The sequence below is a fragment of the Corythoichthys intestinalis genome, chromosome 4 (genome assembly GCF_030265065.1).
Source record: "Corythoichthys intestinalis isolate RoL2023-P3 chromosome 4, ASM3026506v1, whole genome shotgun sequence".
In the NCBI taxonomy this organism is placed as follows: domain Eukaryota; kingdom Metazoa; phylum Chordata; class Actinopteri; order Syngnathiformes; family Syngnathidae; genus Corythoichthys; species Corythoichthys intestinalis.
This window is the reverse complement of record NC_080398.1, coordinates 62516739-62543176: the sequence shown is the minus strand read 5'-3', so window position 1 is coordinate 62543176 and position 26438 is coordinate 62516739. Positions and strand designations below refer to the sequence as shown.

At 39.3% G+C, this 26438-nt stretch overlaps 1 protein-coding gene across 8 annotated transcripts in view; it reads left to right on the top strand.

Annotated features, from left to right (window-relative positions):
• LOC130914451 (adhesion G protein-coupled receptor B1-like) overlaps positions 1-26438 on the top strand; it is a 428372-nt gene that overhangs the window by 105866 nt on the left and 296068 nt on the right. For all 8 annotated transcript variants that reach the window (XR_009062924.1, XR_009062926.1, XM_057833647.1 and 5 more), the window contains exons 10-12: positions 19593-19787; positions 21945-22013; positions 24840-24948. Coding sequence is in view for 6 of the 8 variants with exons in the window: in XM_057833647.1 (XP_057689630.1) it covers positions 19593-19787; positions 21945-22013; positions 24840-24948 (373 nt within the window). In the remaining 2 variants the exon portion in view is untranslated. The remainder of the gene's footprint in view (positions 1-19592; positions 19788-21944; positions 22014-24839; positions 24949-26438) is intronic.

The following is a 26438-nucleotide window of genomic DNA, read 5'->3' as shown; positions in this document are numbered from 1 at the left end:
TGAAAGTATGTATCTGAAGCATCTTCGTTGCAGTTTGTACATTTATCGGATTGGGAGAACCCCATTTTGTGCATTTTAGATTGAGTAATATGCCATCTGTGCAGTATTTTGAACTGTATAAGCTGAAGGTTCTTATTCTTTGTCATTATAAATGTATTTTTACAGATGTTGGACCAATAGTTATTATCTAATGTTACCGAAAGTTCGTTATTCCATTTTTCGATTGGTAGGCAAGTAGAGTTGTTACATGAGAGGGCTTTATATACTTTTGAAAGTATTTTTTGTTGTTGAGGATGTATATTTATTATTTTATTTACGAAAGGTGGTGGGTCTAACGTACCCGTTAGTGATGGAAATTTGCTTCTGATGGCTGCCCTGATTTTATTGTATTGCAGGAAATTGACCCCTTTGATCTGGAAATCTTGCATTATTTTTTCATATGACATGAATGTATTATCTTTAAACAAATGCTGTAACTGGTTTATTCCCGTATCATCCCATGCGCTGAAATAAATAGGAATTTTATTAACTCCAAAGTCTGGGTTGTGCCAGATTGGTGAGAATTTACACGGGGCTTGTTGTGATTGTGTAATTTCCATACCTCTCCACCAGGCTTTCAAGGTACATGCTATCATTGGGTTTTTGAAGCAGCTATGGTGCTTAATACTAGAGCTAATAAAGGGGAGGTTTGCCAATTGTATTTGGTTGCAGTCTGTTTGCTCTAATTCTAGCCATGACTGTTGTTCAGTGTTAAGATATAACCATCTAATAAGATATTGTATTTGATTTGCTATATAATAGTGTTGGAAATTAGGGGCCTCTAGACCCCCCTCTGGTTTATTTCTTTGCAATTTGGCAAGGCTAATTCTGTTTTTCTTGTTTTTAAAGTAGAATTTTGTGACGGCTGAGTCTAGGTCTTGAAACCATTTTTGAGTGGGTTTAAAGGGGATCATTGAGAACAAATAGTTTATTTGTGGTAATACTTTCATTTTGACTGTTGCTATCCGGCCCAAAAGTGAGATGGGTAGATTATTCCAGTGTGTCAAATCTTCACATATTTTTGCTAAGAGAGGTGTATGGTTTAGTTTAGTTAATTCTGTAAGTTTTGGTGAAATGTTGATTCCAAGATACTTTATATTCCCTATTGGAATATTGTGATTTTGATTTGCAGGATTCCATGAGTTTGTTGATAAGGGCATTATAATTGATTTTGACCAATTTATAGCATAATCTGATATTTGTGAAAATGTCTTTATTAGTTCATAAGTCTCATGTAGGGAGGATTCTGGTTTTTCTAGATATAATAGTATATCGTCTGCGTATAAGTTAATTTTGTGTTCTGATGTGTGCGAGCAAATCCCTTTGATATTAGCGTTTTGTCTTATTGCAATTGCTAATGGTTCAATAAATAGAGCGAATAATAGGGGTGAGAGTGGACAGCCTTGTCGAGTTCCCCTTTGAAGACAGAAACTTTGTGAAATTACCCCGTTTGTGTTTACAGTGGCTTTTGGGGCGTTGTAGAATATTTTTATCCAGCGGATAAATGGCTCACCGAAGCCAAATTTTTCCAAAACTTTGAAGAGAAAAATCCAGTTGACTTTGTCAAATGCTTTTTCTGTGTCCAAAGAGAGGATAATTGCTTTCTGTTTATAATTCTGTGCAATATTAATAAGATTTAACAAGCGTCTTATATTGTTTGTAGAGTTACGTCCTTTAATAAAGCCGGTCTGGTCTTTATGAATTACAGTGGGAAGAGTTTGTTCTAATCTAGTAGCTAAAGCCTTTGCAATAATTTTAATATCTGTATTCATTAAGGATATTGGTCTATAGTTTGCTGGTTGGGTTAGGTCTTTCCCTTCTTTTGGCAGTAGTTTGATTACTGCAGTGTTCATATTGTCTCTAATTTGACCCTTGGCACTGATTTCTTGAACCATTCTATAGAAAAGTGGTGCCAGCATATTCCAAAAGTGTTTAAAATATGATGTCGAGAACCCGTCGGGCCCCGGTGCGCGACCTGTTGGCATGTCCTTTACGGCATTCCATAATTCAGCGAGGGTAAGTGGGGTATCTAGCAATTGTTGGCTTTCTAAAGTTATTTGGGGGATGTCAAGATTATTAATGAATAGGTCAATGTCTTCATTATGATCGTTTGTCACCGAGTATAAGTTTTTGTAGTAGCTGTAGAAAGTTTCGTTAATTTTTTCTGGTGATTGTGTTATTATGCCGGCTGAATCTTGTATTGTTGTAATTAATGTTTTTTCTTTGTTACGTTCGAGTTGGTTTGCTAAATATTTCCCGGATTTGTTATTATGCTCAAAGTTGGTATATCGTAGTTGTTGTAACAGAAACTGAGTTTTTTTAGACAGAATACTATTGAGTTGTTCTTTGGCGCTGAAAAGTTCTTTTGTGGTATTGTCCGTGGGATTATTGGCGAATTCCTCTGTCAGTTGTTTGATTTTTATTTCTAACTCGTTTTCCAACTTCTGTTCTTGTTTTTTTTAATATGATGAATATGAGATAATCTTGCCTCGAATTACGCATTTTCCTGTTTCCCAAAGCAGCGATGGTGAGATGTTTGGGGAATCGTTAAGTTCCATGAAGTCTTTCCATTCTTTCTTAACGAATGTATCAAATGCTGGGTCATCTAATAAGGAATCATTACAGCGCCAGGTTGCAGGGGGTATCGTGCGGGAGTCAATTTTAAGGGCTAAAGAAATTGGTGCATGATCACTGATGATTATTGGATGTATTCTTGGCGAAATATTATTAATAGCGGAATTATTCGCTAGAAAAAAATCGATTCTTGAACATGAACCATGGGCTAGGGATTGAAAGGTATATTCCCTTTTTGTTAAATGTTTTGCTCTCCAGACGTCACTTAAGCCAAAATCGTCCATATATTTCCTAATGGTTCTTGCAGTTTGTGACTGTTTAGTGAGTTTAAAATTGGAGCTATCTATACTTGGATCAAGTGTTGTGTTAAAGTCCCCTCCTATAATAATTGTTGAGTTCACTGACATGTCACTCAGTTTACCAAATATATTGTGGAAGAACTGTGTGTCCTCGTTGTTTGGGGCATATATGTTCACTAATGTGAACAGTTTATTACTTATGGTGGCTTGTACTATTACGAATCTACCTTCCGGGTCTGCAATTGCACTATTTAATGTGAACGAGATTCTTTTATTTATTAATATTGATACTCCTCTTTGTCTGCTGTTATAGCTGGCTGAATACATCAAGTTAAAATTTGAGTGTTTAAAATATTTCTCTTCGGATTTGGCTAGATGTGACTCTTGCATAAAGAAGAGGTCTGCCTTTAATTTGGTGATGTATTCCATAATTTTAGTTCTCTTTGCCTGCGATCGGAAGCCATTCACATTAAATGAAACAAAATTTATATACGTCATATGCGGATATTTATAACTATCTTAAGGAAAGTAATGATCTCAGGATGTGAGTTATAATATTCGGTCCTGAATGTCAACGACCATTCACATTCATTAGAAGCCATACGAGTATGTAATAAATCAAGTTCTAATAAAACTGAATGCAATTTTTTGTAAACCTCTTGGCATAATTCACACAACATTAAGACGTTGTTAGAAGGATTAGATACATGGGTAGCATCAACAGAAAACATTACAATTTTAAAGCGTGTACTTAGTGTGTGTTTGAAAACAGCGGTGTGGAAAAGGTGAGACAAATAACCCAGAAAAAGAAGAAAAGATATGAGCGCCAGTATAGAAATGTGTAGTGTGAGACATGCGTGACTCTTCTAGACTAAGTGATTATCATGCAACCCTGATCTGTACGTGTGCATTGTTGAAATCAAATCTACTTAATACGGCATTGTGTACATATTGGAAGTGTTTAGGAAATACAGACAAAGTGATTATCATGCAATCCTAATCTACACATGTGCCTTGCTCAAACAAAAAACAACTTAATTCAGCATTATATATGAACTGGAAGTGTTCATTTCTGTTTCCGGCGGCACTGTCAAGGATGAATAGTAAAGAAGAAATAAATCCAGTTGTGGCTAAACAATAGCATATGACGATGTTGACAAGTGAGAAACATTTTAATAGGGGGGATTGGGGGGGGGGGGGGGGGTCACGCTAGCGAGTGAAAGCCGGGCCAATGTTTATTCTTGAGTGTCCTTTTATCCTGGTAGCCGCCCTTTTTCTTTTTTTTTGTCTCCTCGGACAAAACTTTTTGTCTCTTTTGTTGCTCTGCCATCTTAGCAGAATTTCGCGATAGCAATTGCATCGACTTCCCTCTTTAAAATGAATGGGGAAAGGGAGAAGTGACGTATGCCGTAAAACAGTCAGCGAATTTTTAGACTTTTTTGTTTGGCAGGGTTCCTGCCACCCTCCTTAAAGTTTATTAGTGCCGGTGAAAGTGATACAGATACAAAAGAGGTGTCATTCAACTAGTTGTCAGTCGACATATCAGCACAAATGTTATGAAAATATTTAATAAAGATTGAAAAGTTACCAAGTGTTGCTTTTAAGCCTGCTTAAACAGAATTGTTGTAAAATAAAAATAATAAAAATGAAGAAATCCAACAGGCTTTCACTTAAGAGCTTTGTCTAATATTGTGTTAATACTATATGTGGTATTTGAACTGTATCAATACTGATGCTATTTATTGCTATTTCATATGACAAAAATGAATAGAATCAATCTGTATGTATAAATCTTTGGAATATAACCTCTAACAATTTTGTGTGTGTGCTCATCATAATATCTAGCTGTTTTACAAGCATTTCATTTGTTACTGTAACGAGATGTATTTTTTTTAAAATTTATATTTGACTCAAACAGCATTACTCTTACCAATGGATATTAGAAAGTTATTTGCTCGCAGTAAGGATAAATCAGCCAGGAGGAATGAGAGAGGTAAGCTATGTAACCCACCTAGACAACATGAATTACTTTTAGGTTACATCCTACAAGATGAGAAACACTGATGAATTGCATACCAGTTACAGGGATAAATCCCCATTTCTGTCCAGACAAAGTAGAGAAGCAGAGTGTAGGAAGAGGTGAAGGAGAGATGGAAGTTGATGAGCACGAGCAGAGATTAATTGACTATCAACAAGGGATGTCCCAATTTTGAATTGGAATACTGACAAAAATTTAAACAGAAATGTGTATTTCTGTTTGATTATATGTAGTTTAAAGCGTTATTTCTGACTTTTTAATGATAGATAAGAGCTAAAAAATTTTTTTTTTGCTAGCTCGCTAGTGCCCCGCTGTGGCCCAGTATTGTATTAGGTCTAGTGACGCCCCTGATGAAGAAAACATTTGGTAATTACAAGTCATGTTAATGTTTTCATGCAGGAAAAAGAATGTGAGACACAAATTTGGAGTTGTCAGATGAACTATGAGCAAAACCAGTTACCAAGACATGCGGTAGACACCGACATGCTGAACAGTTTACAATGGTGTCGGTTCTGGGGGCTGGCAAAAAAAGTAGAAAATCTGTATTTGAGTCGGATTAAATAAATAACAACAACAAAACCTCTATTTCTTTTGGTATATTTGTAAAAACATTTTTATAAGTTTCTGCATATGTACTGTTGACTAATCTAACTTTAAATCAAGTTACAATTGATATGACATGCGTGATTCACCTTATACACTTCCAAGACTTCTGCAGCACATTCAAAAAAAAAAAAAAATAGAACAGACATGTCCAAAGTCAGGCCCGGGGGCCAAAAGCGGCCTGTGGTCAAATTTCATCCGGCCCCCAGCCTCTGTCATAAAATCAATAACGTCTGGCCTGCACACAGACTTGATAAATTGGTCAGCAATACTGTTAGCAGCATATGAAGTAGCTTACACACTAAATGCTGCGCCTCATTTACCCACTAAAAGGCAGCAGCACTCTAAGTAACATTACCCTTTACTTCCATTTTTCTAAAATGTGGACAATCAACAACAAAAAAAAGAACGTTGACTGCAACGGCAGACAATTCAAGGATAGGTGGAAATTGGACTATTTCTTCACTAAAATACGAAACAACTGTGTCTGCCTCATATGCAAAGAGACAGTCGCTGTTTTTAAAGAGTTCCATGTGAGGTTATATTACCAAACAAGACAGGCTGACATGTACGACAAGATTACAGGGGAGATACGCAGCGAGAAACTTGAAGCTAGTTTATTTTCACAGCAGCAGTATTTCGCAAAGAGAACGCCACAAAGGCTAGTTGCGAGATTGGTGAAATTATTAATTAAAAAAAAAAAAAAAAAAGCAAATGTGACACACAAAATGGCTTGCTAAAATTTGCTTAAATATATTGTTCTACGTAAAGGACGTCAGCCAAGGTCGGCCCCCCACATTTTTACCACACCAAATCTGGCCCCCTTTGCAAAAAGTTTGGTCACCGCTGATATAGAAGAATGTAATTGTGACTTGGTGTCAAACAGTTTATTGAAACAAGCAACAGTAGAGGGCAGTAAAACAAAAAATAAGGTTGTTACAGTAACCTTGAGCATCTTTGTGTAACAGTGTGTTTCAATTACTCCATCAAAGCTGCCCTAACAGACACTTCTGGATAACCAATGTCAGGTAGTGGGTTATGTGTGGTGGTGCTGCAAGACGACACGAACGGTATTGATCATCCCATCTGTTATTTTTCATAAACAATTCGATGCCTGCCAAGGCAAGTATTGTACTATCAATTTATGGGAGTGACTTCTAGAAGCGAGGGGTGACATTTCTTCTGGTGACCTCAACAAATTAACAGCTAGAATGGAAAGGTCTGCAATGCTATAATTCCTTCAAATGGAGCAGAAGTTTGAAGGAGAAAATTATTATTTAAACATAAATCATTATTTCAAACCTTGTCAATGTCTTGACAATATTTTCTATTAATTCTGCCACTAATTTAATTTAAACAAATTGTAAAATTTTCATGGAAAACACATTGTCTGGGTGAACACACATTTTAAAGGGTACTATATACTGCAGATGGACTCGGGAAATACAGTACAGTGGTACCTCTAAATACAACGTTAATTAAGTTGATTCGTTCCAGGACCTTGTCTGCAAGTCAAAATGGTCGTATGTAGAACAGGATTTTCTCATAAAAATACATTATAATTCCATTAATGTGTTCCACAGCCCGAAAACCTACACTAAATCCTTAATTGATACTGCTGGTACTATTGCAAAAAGCAATTACACAGAGCCAAAACATATTAGTTATGAATAAAAATTGGAATAATAATTATAGTAATAATAATAACAATAATACCTGTAATAATGTAACGATTCGTGTTATAATGATTTTGTGGCAGTGTTTTGTGTGGTGTACCTGAAAACACTACGTGGCTGCCATGACAGAGTGAGAGAGGACTTTTTACTTTCACTTTTCATGTTCAGCTGCGATGGACAGTAGTCATGTTGTGTTGCACAAGTTTTGAAATACAGTAAATGATTAAAAACCTGGCGAAGCTGGTGATTTTTTTGGGCAATGTTACAATAATAATGTCACCTTAATTTATATAGACTGGCGAGCGGAGGTCAGAGGTGGACCGTCAAGACAGTCGCCATTCAACGGCCATATTGTCGAGCAAGTTCACAGACCACCATGCTCATATTTTTCTATCATTTCCATATTCATTTCAACTGTAAGCCTCAGCATTTTTCTTTCGTCACCACCTTTACTAACATTCTTGGCACCCATGTTGATTTCACTTACAAAATCCACCGTGCATCCATCTTGCTGGAAACAAAGAAACTGCGGCACTGTCAAATATCGTATTACGAGCATGTCGTCGGATTTAGAAACAAATGGCGAGTAAAATTTTACATCGGATGTCAAAAAGCTCGTGTGTCAAAGCGATCTTATGTCGAGGTACCACTGTATAATCCAGCAGCCAACCTATCCAGTAATTTCCAGTGTCAGTCTCAAACATTGACTTGCAACTTGATTGGCTGAACATTTGCTGAGCTCAGAGGATCTGTGTGTCATTTATTGTGCTCAATTTCAATCAGTAAAAAAACAAAACAAAACTATTTTATTTGTTTTTAAAACAAATGGATTTAAACGCATGCGTACACATGGACTCTCACACACAGCCATACACAGAAATATGCACATTGATAGTATTGCATGACCAATAATTTTTTAACGCGAATCGAGAATCAGTACAAATTACAGTACATAACTATCATTAGGCAATAGGAAAAAAATGTAGAAGTCATCTTCTCACAAATTTTTGCTTGAATCCTACAAGGCTAACTATGATGTCAGTTTCACTTTTCACTTTCTGTCACGTCATTCAAAAATTCCAAACAGAAAAAAAAAGTTATGGGGGGAAAAGTGGCCCATTGACACAATGATAAATCCCATTACTTTTTGTGATCCAAATAAGGATGAATTATGGTGGATTCTGAATGTTTTATGCTAAATCTCGGTCAATTTTTAATGTTCTTTTATAAAATATTCAGGGCATAATGTTTATGACATTTACTTGACATTTGACCGGACAACTTGACCTTTGACCTAATTACGCACAACCCTCAACCTCGTACCAATCAAAATAAAGATTCACAAATAGGTCCACATTTTAGGTGTCAAATTATCTTCTTTGATATTCACATTGTATTCCTGAAAAATAATGGCATATTACTTAACCCGTGACATTACAATGACTGACCAAAAAAATGACCTACTTTAAAAAAAATCACACACTTGATACAAATATTTAGCTTCTGATAACAATAAGGAACATGTTGATTTCCTGCTTAATAAATATCCATATTTAAAGTTAAAAACAAATCTAAATAATATTAAAATATGAAAGAAATATGTTAGGTGCCATTTAAATGCAATTTTGTACCATTTAGATTATAGCGGTCAGTAGAATACAATGGATTTCAAAACCATTTCCCTATTGGCCAATACGGCTAGGCCTGGCACTGTAAGGCATCATCATAGACTTCATATGCAAATAATATAAAACATAAACAACAACCTAGCAGGTAAAAATCCCATCTAAAGTAATTTTCGGACTATAAGGCACACTTGACTATAAGCCGCCACACACTAAATTTGAAAAAAAAAAAAAAAAAAAGGCATTTGTTCATAGATAAGCCACATCAGACTTTAAGTCGCAGCTGTCCTCACTGTATCATGGGGATATTTAATCCCAATTGTATATTTTTGTATCAAATTATACATTGGCAGTGTATCAAATACTTGTTCTCCCCACTGTATATATACAGTATGTATCACCACCCTTTCCCCCATCTCCCCTGGTAGGGTGTGTGGTTATTCATCTCATGCTTGGGTCCTCTACCAGAGGCCTGCCTGGGAGCTTGAGGGTCTTGCGCGGTATCTTTGCTGTTCCTAGGACTGCGCTCTTCTGGAAAGAAATGTCTAATGTTTTTCCTGGTATCTGCTGGAGCCACTTCTCCAGGGTTGGGGACACGGCCCCCAGTGCACCTATGACCACGTACACCCCTTTTGCTTACACTTTCCAGGGTCTTTCCAGGTTTTCCTTGAGCCCTTGGTACTTCTCTAGTTTCTCGTGTTCCTTTTTCCTAATATTGCCATCGTTCGGGATGGCTACATTGATCACAATGGCCGTCCTCTGCTGCTTATGCACAATCACGACGTCCGGTTGGTTGGCCAAAATCATCTTATAAGTCTGTATCTGGAAGTCCCACAGGATCATAGCCCTCTCATTTTCCTCCACCTTGGGAGGTGTTCCCCATTGCGATCTAGGCGTCTCCGGCCCGTACTCCGCACAGATGTTTCTGTACTATATCCTGGCTACTTGGTTATGGCTTTCCATGAATTATTTTCCTTATACCCTGCTGTTATGTGCTGGGCTGTTTCAGGGGCCTCTTTGCACAGCGTTGCACCTGGGATCCTGCCTGGTACAGTATATGTGGGCCTCTATTGCTTTGAAGTTCAAGGCCTGTCCTGTGCTGCCATGATGAGTGCCTCTGTGCTGTCTTTCAGTCCAGCCCTCTCTAACCATTGGTAGGACTTTTCAGATCTGCCAGTACATCACAGCAACAGTAATCCTGGAGATGCTTGACAAGTATAATGACAACATGAGGATCAACAAGGAGGCATCACGGTGGTGAAGGTTGGAAGCCAAAATCAAGGTAACACAGTAACTCCGGAAAGGTGCGATCAGAAAAGGAGGTACAGTCAGATGCCCATACCTGAGGCTCTGGAAACTGCCAAACAAAGGCTCTAAGCCTTGGCTGCAAGACTGAGGAGATACAAAAGAGACATAGAAGCCAGGAAAATAAACGGTCTGTTCTCCACTAACCCAACTAAAGTGTATCCTCAATGGCAGGGCAATACCAAAAGAACTAACTCACCAAAGGTAGAGGCTGAACAATACAGGAAAGGCATATCGGAGAAAAAAGCTTCACATTCAACAGTGAAGCACAGTGGTTAAAAGACCTAAGAGCAGATCACAGCACTCTCCCTGACCAAGGCCCAGAAACTATCACAGTGGTAGACATCCAAAAAAGAATCTCAGGTATGAAGAACTGGATAGCACCTGGCCCGGACATGATTCACACCTACTTAAAGAAGCTAACTTCACTCCATGAGCGCCTAGCAGCACAAATTAACCAATTGCTGAAGGATGGGACCCACCCTGAATGCTTGACCAAGGGACGAACAGTCCTGATCCATAAAGACCCCCAGAAGGGATCAGTCCCATCCAACTATCGGCCAATAACCTGTCTCTCCACAACATGGAAGCTCCTGTCAGGCATCATACCAGTTAAGATAAATGGGCCACATGGATCAATACATGACAGAGACACAGAAAGGCATTGGTAGAAACACAAGAGGAGACAAACACTATGACAGAACTGTTGTCCGAGACTGCAAAACTAGACAGACAAATATGTGCACTGCTGGATTGACTACTAGAAACCCTATGACTCAATGCTGCACACATGGATCCTAGAATGTCTGAAGCTGTACAAGGTCAACACCACAATAAGAGCCTTCGTTGAAAACTCAATGAGGCTGTGGCAGACCACCCTTTTGAGGCCAACTTTAAGCAAATTGTGCAAGTCTCCATCAAATGTGGCATATACCAAGGAGATGCCCTATCACACTTCTGCTGTTCTGCATAGGCCTGAACCCCCTCAGTCAATTGATCAAGAAGACTGGCTATGGATACAGACTTAAGAACAGGGCGACAGTCAGTCACCTTCGCTACATGGATGACATCAAGCTGTACGCTAAGAGCGAGTGAGACATTGACTCACTGATCCACACCACCAGGATTTACAGCGAGGTTATCGGAATGTCTTTCAGACTGGAGAAATGTGGCCGAATGGTGACTAAGAGAGGGAAGGTAGTCCGGACAGAGGGGGTTGCAATCCCAGAGGGCACGACAGAAGATGTTGAGGAGACACACAAGTACCTTGGAATACCACAAGCAAATGGTAACCACAAAGAGGCAACAAGGAAAGCTGCAACAGTCAAGTGTCTGCAACGAGTAAGGCAGGTCCTGAGAAGGCTTTTTAAACCTTTAACGATGGATGTCGCGCCGGCGACACATTTCTGCATGCGTACTCTGAACTGCCGTAACTCCTAAACGGTTTGCGCTATCGAAAAAAAAAAAACAGATCCTGAAAGATGAGGGGTTGCGCTTGACTTTGCTGTGATCTCAGTCTCCTCCCACCAGGAAAACTAGCGAATCAGCTCCTTTGTTCTCTGACGTGCTGGCAGTGGCGCATTTACGTATGCGATCCGCGGTAGACACACCGAACAAGAGGAAGATGAAGTCAGCAGAGCGGTAAAAAAACAGCGAAGAACGACATGTTTTATTTTTGTTTTTGAGAGGAAATGCCAGCAAGATGGTCATCCAGGATGATGAAACCGCCGCAGAGGTTTAGACAAGGGTTTGGGAGCAAGCAAGTGCGCAACGGAAGGAGCACGTTTGGTGAAGAAAGGTATCGATCGATCGATCTGTAGTTGAACCTCTCTGAACTTTTTTCAAGCAAATTTTTACTTTGTTCATGGTACTTTAGGTATAAAACATGCTTCTATAGTGTGTTGACTTACCGTATGATATTTGGAGTGTAAATGCGCAAATGTGCGCTTGGTAATCTACTATGTGTGATGCGTGCCTCGTTGGTTTAGCAACCATATTTGAACGGTAACATTAGCAAAGTCTCGCTTCAAAGTATATATAAAATTATTATGATCATGTATGTGCAGTAATCCATACATTGTTGGTACCATACAGTGTTTGTGATTACTACTACTACTTTGCTACAGTTTGTGTTGTGATAAGGAACAGCTATACTGTGTATGTATATACTATGTGCTATGAAATGACAGTAAAATAAGTACTTGTCTTCCTCAAGTGACCTATGTCCTGGATAGGGCTGTGGAGATGCTGGAGATTCCAGTGTGGTCATGGATCGAAATCGCCAACACTGCAAATTCTGTCAAAGGAGCACTGCCCGGATGTGTGAGACAGGCAGTGTGGGCCTGCGTCTCCAGACAGAGTGGAACTGCTCCTGGCAGTTTCACGTTCCACCAAGGCCTCTGAGGAATCAAAGACTAAAAAATGTATATATGTAGTTTTCATTTTATGTCCTGTTTTGCACATTTAGAGGTAAAGTATGTAACAAATTTTATTGTAAATAGTTTTCATATACAGTATATGTATTTATTTCATATATATATAAGTATTTTATTATATATATTATATATATTCATTTTATTATATATAATATGTATTTTTTTTCATATTTATGTATATATTATTCACTATTTTGCACTGTTCGTCTCCTGTAAATAATCTGTTTTGACCATTGTTATGTAGAAAGGACAAAAATGCCTATGACCATACCTGCTGTTTCTGTTGAATTATCAAATATAAAACTATTCAGTCTTATTTTTTTCTGTTGAATGCTTATCCTAACAAGTTGATTAAATATTATCACGCTTCAAAACATTTGGTCGAGCATGTTTGGTTGTCAATAGGACATCAATATTAATAATTTTGACAAAACAATTTTGGAATTGTTTGTCTTGTTGGTCCCAAAATGTTGATTTATAATTGGTCAGTGAAGAAAACAACAGTTAGGACACGAAGGTTATGATGTCCTGAAAAAAGGGACCCAACCTGGCCACTGTGAACAATTTTTTCTTTGAAATATAAAGGCAACATCAAAGGCATGCAAATTTGGCCAAAATAGGCTTAGGTGTTAAAGGGTTAATGGCAAGAACAACATTTGAGCAATACACCAAAATAACCACAATCTGCCTACAGTATGTACTCCCTGTGACTCTTCCACTTCTTTGATCTCAGCCTGGCTTAACGGCAGGGCCGTGCAGAGACTGGTGGAGGGGCAGGTGCTCATGGTTCAAAAGGGGCACATGAACAAGCATTTAATACACCTGACAACAACATAACTTCCAGTTTAACCATGCAGCTTTACAGTATAATTGGCCGTGACTGTGACGTACTTTAATTCGGAGGGGGGGATGGTGAATAGAAATCAACACTGTCATCATTACTTTCTGGCTGTGACTCAGTCGGTCTTTGCCTCTTTTCGTCCTTCAACCTCTACATCAAAACTTCAACAAATCACATCAGATGGTCACTGAGTCACCATCAGCACAGTTTTTTCAAAACTATTATTTCATTATTATCCATATTTGACAAATCTAACACCTAATAATTACATAAAATTTTATAGAAAAATAATATTGTTATTGTGTTTATGATTGTTGTATTTTATACCTGACTATCCTTGCAAACTGTGTTATTCCTACCAATTGTGCTATTCACCTAGCTGTTCTCCAATTTCTTTCTCCCTCAATAACTATGGAGGAAGATTTGTGTCTTTATTAGTTTTTATTAATGAAAAAAAGTTGCTTCAATCAAAAACAAAGTTGCTTCAATCAAAATGTATATTTTCAATCAAAAAAGTCGCTTCAATAAAAAAATTTAAAAAAAAAGTGTTTGAATGCAAAAATAAATTTGAGACATAAAAAGCATTTCAAAACTTTTTCTCAGAAATATTTTTTTTTGATTGAAACAACATTTTTTGAACTGAAGTAATGTTTTGCATCTGGGCCACATTTTGACTAGGACATTTGTGTGTGTCTGTGTGTGTGTGTGTGTTTTTTTTTTTTAAATTCAATCAAAAAATCAGTTGCTTTAAACAAAAAAATATATTTTCATAAGAAAAATTACTTCAATTCAAAAATTCAATCATCGAAAAAGTTTGTGCATGCGTCAATCATCATTTAACTAAGCGAGCAGCTTGAGAGGATTTGAGTAGACTCACTATGAAGCATTTAATAAATCCAAGCATTTTCCTACTACTTTGTTCTTGTTTAAAAATAATTCGGAGGGACAGTAACATGTTTAAAACTTATCATAATTATTACATTTTAAGTGCTTGAAAACATATTATATATATTCCTTTTTTTTTAATTTTTTTATTATTATTATTATACTTTGGGAGAAAAAAGTGAAAAAAACATGTCTTGTATGTATCTCTTCCCAATGCTAAATCTGAATAAATACATTCAACAAGCACAAAAAAAGAAAAAAAATGGTGGTGGTGGGGGTTGCTACTTCGCGGTTTTCACTTATCGCGGCGGGTTCTAGTCCCCATTAAACACGAAAAACGGGGGGATCACTGTATTTCTGAGACGCTTGAAGAATCAAGAATCATGCCCACCACTCGTCCGGCCGGCCGTCAGCTCAAGGGCCAGACCCGGCATCATGGGCGGGCATTAGGGGGCCGTGCCCGCCCTGAGGGACGGCTGTGCCCGCCCTAACTCGATTAAACTGTACTGTGTAATTTTTTTATTTTATTTTAAATCTTCCACAAAAACACACACACACAGGGAGAATGAACCCTATATTCCAGTGTTTTTCAACCGATTGTGCCGCCGCCGCGAGAAATGATCCAATGTCGCTTTTTTTTAACATCGTCGGGCAAAGTTGCAGTAGGAAGGAAGGAATGTGGAAAAAGTTCTCGGTTGTGTGCAGATGAGTCGTGTTGCGTTCAACAACTGCTCGGATTTCTAGCCGTCAGCCACCTTGCTCTCCGTAACAATGTGGACCCCAGCACTTCTACTGTTCATTATTTGACTTGTCAAGTGTCGATATATACAAAAGTGTCCTTTCCATTTTATCCATATGTGACGACCGTTAATCCTACCTCTTTGTTTTATTCCAACACATTATCGAGGACAGCTAGGTGGGAGATACCTAGAAATCCGAGCAGTTCTTGAACGCGACACGACGCCATACAAGCTTAAACTCATCTCCAAATGAGCCCCCGTCGCTTCAGAACAAGTCAATGGATTATTTTGTACGCAATCGTGAAAACACAGAGAAATTTTGAGGAAAACTACAAAGGTAAATAAGAACGCCCTGAGAGCCAGTTACTTTGTTGCTAAATCCCAAAAGTCCCAAACTGTGGCAGAGATGTTAATACTACAGGTGTTCGGCCATTCCTTACTACGCGGCGAAACGTCTACACAATGCTCAGGGCGCTTGCGCATGCATTCACACGCATGCGCACATCGGTTAGAGGCGGCGATTACGCACTATTTTTGTTTTTATTTAATTATTTAGAACCTTTTCACAGCCTCAAAGATACTTTTTGCATGTATTACCCTCTCATACTTTTAACCATTGTGTTTTTTTGTGTTAGCTTTGAAGCAGTTGACCACATTAGTCACGTAGCGTGTTTAAATCGTCCTTATTTGATATAACTACATTTAAGTATTTTCTGCAGGCATTTTTTTAGTACCTTATTCCTGTATGCATCTAAACAAAACAAGTTTAGAGCGCACGGTAGTACTTTAGGTGTCAAATTCGACTAATGTAGACGTTTCGCCGATGTAGGATATTTTGGCAGAACACCGGTCTGCAAAGCCATTGTCAGCGAGACGACCAGCCCTGATGTGCTTAAATGCATTGCTCAAGTCCCCTGTCTGATAGTTTTTCAAGCCTAATTGCTAACGTTTCACACTGAGTAAGTATAAATACTGAGAAATTATTTTATAATTAAATATACTATACAGAAAGTAATTTTGGAACATTTTGGTGTGGTGTGCCGCAAGATTTTTTCCAACGTAAAAACGTCCCGTGACTCAGAAAAGGTTGAAAAACACTGCTCTAGTCATCCTATCTTGATTTGTCGTCACAATCAGAGCAGCGAATGTAGGCAATTTCTAGCCAATCACAGATAAGGGGGGCGGGCTGAGTAGCCGGCCATTGTGTACTGCGATTGGATAGGGATTGCTCCGGTTACAGAAATGGCGATTGAGCGGCTCCTCCGTTGCTAATTCAAATTGGAATGGACATCCGTGTTTTTTTTTTTCAAGAAACTAAAGACGAACTCAAGCCATGACTAAGACGCGGCCGAAAGTCAATATGAAGGGATAGCGCTGCCACCTCCTGCAGTTTCACTGACTGACACTATCATCAGAAAATATAACGGGTAAAAACGCCACTGTTACGGCTAAATTTACATTGAAGAAGTGTGCCCCCACCCAAAAAATGTAATGCCCCCCCTGTAATTTCTTTCTGCAGCCGGGTCTGTCAAGGGCCCAGCCGAATATAACGCGCCGGCAGACGGCGGGCTCAATGCGAGGCGTGCCCCTCCACCCGAGAGCCTGCCGCTCAATTAGACTCAACACGGGAAAGCTTTTACCCGCGGCTGGCGGTGGCCCCCGCCTCGCACATTGGGTTGCCCGCCACGAGAGTCGCGACGCGGAAGCGATCAGTGGCCGGCCTCTGCGCTGGTGCGGGGGTGTGACATTGTGGTCCCAACTGAGTGCCGCGATACGACGCGGAAGCCACGTTATTACGGTACTCCCCACCCCAGCGTGGAAGCCGGTGGGGTTGTAGGCGATTGGCCCGACATTTGCCGGGCGAGCAAACGAGTGGGCGTGCAGGGGGGAGATGGTGGGGCGAGGGGGGTTATTAGCGGCACCCAGACGGTTTTTTGTTTTCGTTTTTTTTTTTTCCCCCTTTAAAAAGGTCTTTTCCGTGTTCAAGTAAAGTACTCGGTGGTGTGCCTGCACACACATACGTACAAAAAAAGAAGCCCAGTCAAAAGGGGCACTTTGGGCATGTAGGGGAGAAAGGGCAAGTGCTCAAGCACCCTCCGCCCCCCGCACGTGCCTGCTTAACGGAGAGAGGGAGCACCGGATGTTAATTTATTTAATAATAATACATTTTATTCTATTAAAAAAAAAAAAAATATATATATATATATATATTAACCAAGTAATCGATTAATTAATAAATAAGTGTTGTGTTTTTTTTCTGCGACGAATTTGAAAAACATGCTTAACAGTTTAGCATAAAATGGAATATGAAAAAAACATTATTAATCCCACCCTTGTGAAATGTATAACTACAATATATACACAGTGGTATGAAAAAGTATCTAAACCTTTTGGAATTTTTCACATTTCTGCATAAAATCACCATCAAATGTAATTTGATCTTTGTCAAAATCACACAGATGAAAATACAGTGTCTGCTTTAACTAAAACCACCCAAACATTCATAGGTTTTCATACTTTAATGAGGATACCATGCAAACAATGACAGAAGGGGTAAAAATATGTAAGTGAACCCTTTACCTAAGGAGACTTAAAGAACAATTGAAACATTTTTTTTTACCAAACATTTTAAGTCAGGTGTGAGCCCAATCACTGATGAGTGGTGTAAAGCTGCCTTGTCCACTATAAAACACACACCTGGTAAGAAATGTCTTGATGACGTCAAGAGTTTAGCGCAGAATACTCAGAGATGTAAAAAAGGACCCTAGAGTCTCTGCTAAAGACTTACCAAAATTACTGGCACAGTCCAATATCTCTGTGCACACATCACCAATAAGTTAAACATTGGCCAAGAATGGTGTTCATGGGAGGACTCCATGGAGGAAGCCACTGCTGTCTAAAAAAACAAAACAAAAACAAAAAAACGTTGATCGTTTAATGCTCGCAAAAAGGCACTTGGGCACTCAACTGAAGTTTGGGCAAAATATTTTGTGGACTGATGAAACCCAAGTTGAATTGTTTGGAAGAAACAGACAACGTCATGTGTAGAGGAAAACTGAAACAGCTCACCAACATCAACACCGCATCCCATGATGGAACATGGTGGAGGGAGCATCATGAGTTGGGGCTGTTTTTGCTGCCTCAGGGCCTGGACAACTTTGCAATCATTAATGGAAGAATTAATTCAAAAGTTTATCAGGATATTTTGCATGAAAACCTGAGGCCGTCTGTCAGACAGTTGAAGCTAAAAAAGAAAGTGGATGCTGCAGCAAGACAGTGATCCAAAACACCGAAGTAAATCAACTTCAGATTGGTTTCAGAAGATCAAAATACACGTTCTGGAGTGGCCAAGTCAAATCCCAGAGTTGAACCCCATTGAGATGCTGTGACATGACCTAAAGACAGCGATTCATGCCAGACATTCCAGGAATCTGACTGAACTACAGTAGTTTTGTAGAGCAGAAGGGGCCTGGATTAGTCCTGATCGATGTGCCAGACTGAGCTGCAGCTACAGGAAGCGTCTGGTTGAAGTTATTGCTGCCCAAAGGTTGGGAGGGGGGGGGGGGGGGGCACAAAATATTAAATGTGATGGTTCACTTACTTATTTTGGTATTTTGTATACTATCCTCATTAAAATATGAAAACTTATAAATGTTTGTGTGGTTTTAGTTAAAGCAGACAGTGTATTTTCTTCTGTGTGATTTTGACAAAGATCAGATTTGATGGTGATTTTTATGCAGAAGTGTGAGGAATTTCAAAAGGTTCCGATACTTTTTCATACCATTGTAGCTATAATTTTAAGCACTGTGGAAATAATAGCTATAAACTGTAGCACATACAAACTGACTTTATAGAAAACTAAAACAACACATTAAATTAGAGTATAGTCTACTCATTAATTTATCTCTTTAGTAATCACTTTAATCACTCTCTCTTTATGTGTATCACTCTCTCTTTACACACGCACACCCCCATGCACGCACACATCACATGGCGCCGCCGCCACTTTAGTGACAGCGCCTGTCGACGTACCCGTTTTTGCTTACGCTGTACAGGGTTTTGTGTGAGAAAACATGTCAGTTATTCCTCCAAATTTCGCTGCATCAACCTGTAGGCTTTTCAGCCGCGTCTCTGCACCTCCCTCATATTAAATTTCCGTCTCAGTTTTCCGTGGGGCGGAGTGAGCGGAGCACTGAGATATTTAATTGGACTAACAAAAATTTGACCAACGAATAGGCCGTGTGCCATGACCAAAAAACTTTTTTATTATTATTAAACAGCATCACCGCCCCAAAAATGTGTGTTGGCCCACTGTGAAGTGCACGGTACACCCGATGGCCAGTCCATCTCTGTACCTATGGTGGACCCTGTAAATGGTATAGAAGTACCTTAAACTTTGTTTTTTTTTTCCTTTTTAATTTTTGTCAAATCTCAGAGATAACCAAACTTCATGTGAACCTCGTTAAATAAAAAGTACTTTTATGCTATGCAGTTATAATTAATTAAAAAAATTTTGCTTTTCACTCTTTTAGACTCGAGATCATTTATCTAAAGCGCAACGAGGCCTTATGGGTGATGGCGTCTCTGAGGTGATGACTAAACTGAGAGTAACTTCTAGTGATGGCACCAGCTACAGTGGGGATTTACAGGCCATTTTGGATGTGCTGAAGAACATGACTGAAATCTTCAGGAGGGCATACTACAGTCCAAGCAGTGCAGACATGAGGGTAAATTTTGTTTTGTTTTTGTCCAGTGATACATCATCCACAACATGTTTTGGAGTGGCTTTCATATCTTGATTTTTTTCATATCACGTTTTTCATATAAATTGTTTAATTCGTTCCAAGCGCTAAATTTTTGTAATTTAACTGTCATGTCCTCTGATTGCCTGTCTTTATTTGTAATCATTTGTCGCCATCTCGTGGCACATAAGGGTAAGTAGTTTGCTTGGTTCGAGCTCATCTTACAGATGTTATCACATGCTCATCAGGCTTGAGCTATTTTATCCTGCTGTTTTTGTCTTGTAAATTATATTCTTATTTTGTTTTATATAGATACATGAGAATTGTGGAGCACATTGTGGTGTGCATATTTTGTTTGCTCACATTATAGTCAAATATAGTTACATTTTTGCATTGCTGCGTATTACAGTACGTATAATCTTTCAGATGATAAAACGTTTTTCGTAATATGAAGCTAAAAAAAGGTTTTGAAAAACTTTTCATTAAAAAAAATTTTCAAGTACCAAAGTTTTCGTACCTCTAGGTACCGCTGTATAGCCTAATGCTATGTTCACACCAGCTGTGTTTTTTTCTCTTTGAGCAATGGATTCCCACACAAAGTCAACTTCATCTCGCATGAAAGGGCAACGAAAGCCTGACGACAAGCGAATTTGGCTCCCCATCTTTTTTTTTTTTTTTTAATAAAGGGACTTGAACTCCGAAGCCACCGCGTTGCATTACCAGAATGTAGATAATGCAAACAATGATCCAAATGCGGGACGGCTAGCTTCGACTTTGTTTTTCCTTGTGGAGGCTGGCCTGACCGCAGTAATGAACTAATCCAGTATTTTCTGTAAGTCACGTGCTCAGGGTCCGAATTTCCTGCATCAACGTGTTCTGCTAAGTGTAACATGTCAGTTATTAAATCCCAAGAGAGCCCATGCAGAACCTAAGCAATCGCTGCCATGTTGGGAAGGAAGGAGCAATGGCTTGACTCGATCAACTCAAACCCCGCCTAGTTCACGCCTGCCCACCAAGTTTGATGAGCCAATGACAGATAAAATTATTTCATGCATTACAAGGGGAACAAGTAATTGTGTATTTAATTATTTAATCTTTGAAATCCTGGTCCTCCATATACAAGGGGAACAAGAATGCAACAATGAAATAAAAAAAAAGTGAAATATAAATGTTGAAATAAATTAATACATACATGTTGACATAAATAAATAAAAATAGAAATAAATATTGAAATAATTAAATGAATAATTAAATAAATAACTAAAAAATGGAATATATAAATAAAAATTGAAATAAATATAAATTAAAATAAAAAAATAAAGAATAAATAAATAAATATATATTGAAATTTTTATTGAAATAAATAAATATTGAAATAGAAGATTTTATTGATACGTTTAATAATTTTTTAAATTGTGCATTCATTTAATTTTGGCACTCCTGGTCCTCCATACACACGACAACAATTCAAAATACACCAGAATATGCCATATAAAAAATGACAAGAATTGCATTGCACCTAACTCATTTAAATGTTATGCCATTTTTGGAATTGTTGAAATGGCTGTGGACCCACAAATCCAAAATGAGATGCAGTTTACAGATCTACCCATTGTGATGTCCTCAAATTCTAGTTCAGTAGTCTTAAAACTTGATAATTAGAGCTGTAAGTAAGCAATGTAGCTGAACTAATCGCGGTTTGTTCGAAAACCCGCCAAATTTTTTCAGAAGTAGTCTAATTTGATCAAATTACTCAATGGATTGTCTCCCACTCCCACCACGCCTTTGAAAATAACCCTATTGGGTGGGAACCTGCCCAATTTGGCAAAACTGAATAGGGACATAGGGCCATAGGGCCAAGTAGAAAAGTGATTAAGTACTGCTGTGTATATTTAAAAACCATTAACTTGAGACATTTTTTCTAACTACAAATGATTTCGGCTTACAATAATATAGTTTAAAAAAATATATTTTAGAGGGATCAATATGGACTTGTGTTATCTGACATTTTTAACTACTTAAATTGGCTACTAGGAATATTTGTCCGATGTACCCACAATGCGCATTTTTCAACAATTTCATACTATTTCTGATTTGTCAAATACTATATTTAATTTTGAAATATCATGTTCTCTTTTCTAGAACTTTGTCCAGTCAGTTAGCAATCTGTTAATGGATGAAAACCGAGTACGATGGAAAGAAGCACAACTGGTAATGGTCATTTTTTGTTACTTTTTGTGAAATCAGTAAAGATTTCTCTTTGGATACTGTAAATGAAAACATATCAATCCTCTACTGTGCCAGCTCGTCATTATCAAACCAACACCATTTAACATATTAAAAAGCTTACTTTTGTTACATTTGAGAGCGATATGTCGCCACTCTCACTGGTTCTCATGAGATTTTACGATGTCAAAACTATGAAATTCTGCGTTTTTCTTGACTTTATAAATCTTTTGCCATTTGCAAGACTAAATAAAAACTAGGCCTGCAAGCAGGACTGAATGGGCCCTGGCAGATCGTCCTCCGCTCATTTTCTCATGAGAAACTAACATGTTCTCGAAACTCGCATATGGTCACCTCGGTCGGCTCCCAGCTGCTGGACGGTCTAAGCAAGATTGACCGGAGTCACCTGCCAGGACAGTTCAAGGCCTGGTATTACCAATTCACCCTGTACTAGCGACTGATGTGGCCCCTAAAACTCTGCGACATCAGCCTTACAACAGCCCAGAAACTACAAACCAATAACCAATAACCACATCCGCAAGTAGCTAGGTCTGCCCCAATGCCTTTCTACCGCAGCGCTTTTTGGGAGCACTACACTGAGGCTCCCCTTGAAGTCCATCAGCTTGGGGTATAGACAGGACAAGGTGAAACTTGTTTATGAACTTAAGCATATACCTGATCCAGCTGTCCGAAACGCCAAGACCCATGTACGCACAGGCCGCAAGTGGGTCGCCACCAAGGCTGTCGATCAGGCTATTACCAGCCTGAGACACCTGGAAGTTGTTGGGTTTCAGCAGCAAGGCCGGTCTGGCTTTGGCTGGGGTCCTACACCAAAGATGTGGTCCAAGGCTTCAAGGAAGAAAAGAAAAGAAAGTCGTCATGATCGAAGAAGAGAGCTACAAAATCAAAGCTGTCAGACAACAGCAAGAAAGATGGACGACTTGGGAGGCTGTGGTCAATAGAACTATCTCATGGGCCGACATGTGAAGGATGCCCCAAGCAAGGCTGAGCTTTATGATCAGAGCCACATACGGCACACTTCCCAGTCCCTAAAACCTGCATTTATGGTACGGCACTGAGGAGACATGCCATCTCTGCAACTCCAGCAACCCGAGTCTGCAACACATCCTTTCTGGCTGCAAGGCTGCATTGACACAGGGCCGGTTCAGGTGATGCCATGATAAAGTCCTGCGCAAGCTGGCCGAAATCCTCGAGGCCCGTAGGCTTGAAGCTAACAACACCAGCCGGCTAAAATCACACCAGAGGATCCAGTTCATCCAGCAAGGAGGCAAGAGGCAGAGCAGTACAACCTACATTTCCGTTACATCCACCACCCTCCGGCCGGACATTGTCCTCTGGTCTGTTCCTACGAGGACAGTCATCATGGCGGAGCTAACAGTTCCGTGGGAAGAGGGGACGGACACCGCCTTCGAGAGAAAAAAGGGAAATAAGCCGACTCGGCTGCTGCATGTCGCCAAGCAGGCTGGAAGCAGCAAGCAGTTTTAACAGCAGAGGTCAGTTGCAGAGGCTTCACAGAAACCTCCACCCAGCGGCTCATGGTGTCACTCGGAATCACGGGAATGAAACTGAGGAAAGCCTTGAAGGACTTTGCAGAGGAAGCAGAGCAAGGCAGCTTCTGGCTCTGGCTCCGAAGGAAAGATAGAGCATGGGGGAAACAAGGAGCTTAGGACCTCCATGTTTGCTTGGTATGCGTTCAGGCTTGCGCTTGACTCAGGGACTTGGACTGCCCTGCCATGCATAGTCCCTTGGGGCCCAGCCCATAAGACAGCTGCAGAGAGTGGTAGGGAGACATCCCTGTCACTGCCCCACCACTCAGAGATGTTCTGGGATGAAAAGGGTGAAACATTGATGAGGGATGGCTCCTGGCTTACGACCCTGCAGCGGCCCCACTGGCACCGTTGGAAGTGCGACAAGCAGTTATGTTCAGCAGGTTCCACCTACCTGTACTCCAATCTAGAAACCAACATGGGCTCAAAACTCGCCTCTTTTTTTTTTTTGGACATGCGCCTTAAAATTGAGTTTTAAAGAAGTTCTTGTAACTACACTGACCTGGACATGTATAGGTAAAATGAGTGACTTTCTGTTGCCACTAGTTGGCGCTGTAGAGTTGGTGCTGTAGGGTAGATGCAAATGACCCCTTCAGGACCCGATTCTCATCAAGCACGAGAGGCTTGGCGCAGATATGTTGTATATATATATATATATATATATATATGTTGTAAGTTATGACTTTTCAAAATTTGTGGTGAGACAAAATGGCAACAATCATTTTCACTTTTCTGTTGGGACCTTTCTGCTTCAAAGAAACCTAAATATTTTTCATCATTTACCTGAATGATGCAGGTTTGAGGTACATTGATTTTTTTTTTTCCCTTTGGAGGAGGAGCCCGTCTAGTAAAAAAGGGCATTTCCTGTTCCCAGCTAGGGGCGTCAGGCCTAATGGGTAATATTTCAATGCAGTCATGTTCAGGCCGAGATACCTCCCATACATGCCAGATAGAAAAAGACTGAACCTTGGATCACAGAGTTATTAGTCAGTTACTGAATTTGGCGTGTTTAATTATCCTTTGCATTACAATAGGGCTCTCGCACCACTTGGTGCTCGGGCCCTAATATAGCATATACTGTATGAATTATGTATACACGTGTAAATTGATGTCACTTCCTGGTTCTCTTCACTGTTGACATATGTACTAAATGCCATTAAAAAGTTTGGAATTTAACGTGCCTTGAGCTGTAGGAACCCTGATAATACGAAGCTTTCCTTACATTTTGCCTTATGTCTCACAGCTGGGCCCTAACATCACAGTGCTATTTCACCTGATTGAGGAATTTGTGGATGTCATTGGTCATAGAATGAAAGACTTTCAGGACATGTATGAAGTGACTGATAATATAGGTAAGACAAAATAAATTATTATTTATATAAATTATATATTGTTATGGTTATTCTTTTTTTGGGCAGTAATGTTATTTTGGAAATGTGAAATTTGACCAAATGGTGGCATAACTGCTCAAACTTTAATATGAAAGAACATCCTTTTTTCCTACCTCCTGAGATACACTAACAGTACATAAATAATATTAAATCAGATGAACAAGACAATGTGATCCAATACTGGAATGGTATTAAATAATGTACTTACACATTGTTTATACATACAGTGGTACGGAACAGTTTGGGCGCCCCTGATTTTTAAGATTTTCCTTTGTAAATCACTGAATGTTTGGGGGGTGGGCAGATAAATATATACTAGTATTATATAGCAGATGAACAAAGTAATATTTGAGAAGTGAAATGAACATTATATGATAAACAGAAATTGTGTAATAATTTTTAAAACAAAAATAGGCCAGCATGTTTTTATTGATTAGAACATTTTTAATGCTACAGTACGAAATTTTTTTAAACTCAAAATTTGTATGATAAGCTGACTGGCGCTGACCTACATACACAGGTAAAGCCTACCATGAAAAAGGGTATTTGAGATGGGAACTGCCAAAATGTCCTCCTCTTTGCATCATCTCTGAAGAGTGTAAACACAGGAGCCTCAAAACAACTGTCAGATGATCTAGAGAAAAGATTATCTAACAATACAGTTTAGAGAAGGATACCAAAAGCTGTGACAGATATTTCAGCTGTGAATTCCCATTGTTCGGAACATGGTAAGGAAATGAAAGACTACAGGCTAAAGGAAAATGGCATTAGGGGGAACCTATTGGTACCTCGCGATACAATAAGATTTTCCATACAAAGCTCACGATAAGTATGATCTCACGATTTGCCAATACAAAAATATCAATACATTAGACAGGAAATCCTTCTAGGATACTCTACAAAAAACTAACAGGGAGAACAAGCTATTTTGATCCTTCTGCTGTGAATTGGAATGAGTTTATCACTAGTAGACGTCCAATCCATTTGAGGTGGGAGTGCCATCCCTCCCACTCAAACTCAACAGGAAGTAACCTGTAAATGCCCTAAAATGAACAAAAAGGGACCTGTAAACACCCCAAAAATTGGCAAAACTGGCTGTGCATGCTCTGATTTCAAATGAATGGACATTCATTCGTCCCTCCCAGTCTAAATTGATTGGGCCTCTAGTGCCGTTAATGGGAGCCATAGAGTTACCAGCGATACTATTATGGGCAAAGATTATGGTAGCATGGCCGATCGGAGCTGTAGCTGTAAGGTGGTTGGTTCCCGTTGTGGCGGCAATTCTCGAACAAGCGGTAAGGGATGCCGTCAAGTTGTAAGAAGGAGCCCTTTTTGGCCTGTAGGGCTCCGGCGGCAGTCTACAGGTACCGGCTGGCCAAGCGGAATGCAGCTTCGACAGTCATAAAAACTCGGACATGGGAGGAGTTCGGCGAGGCCATGGAAAAGGACTT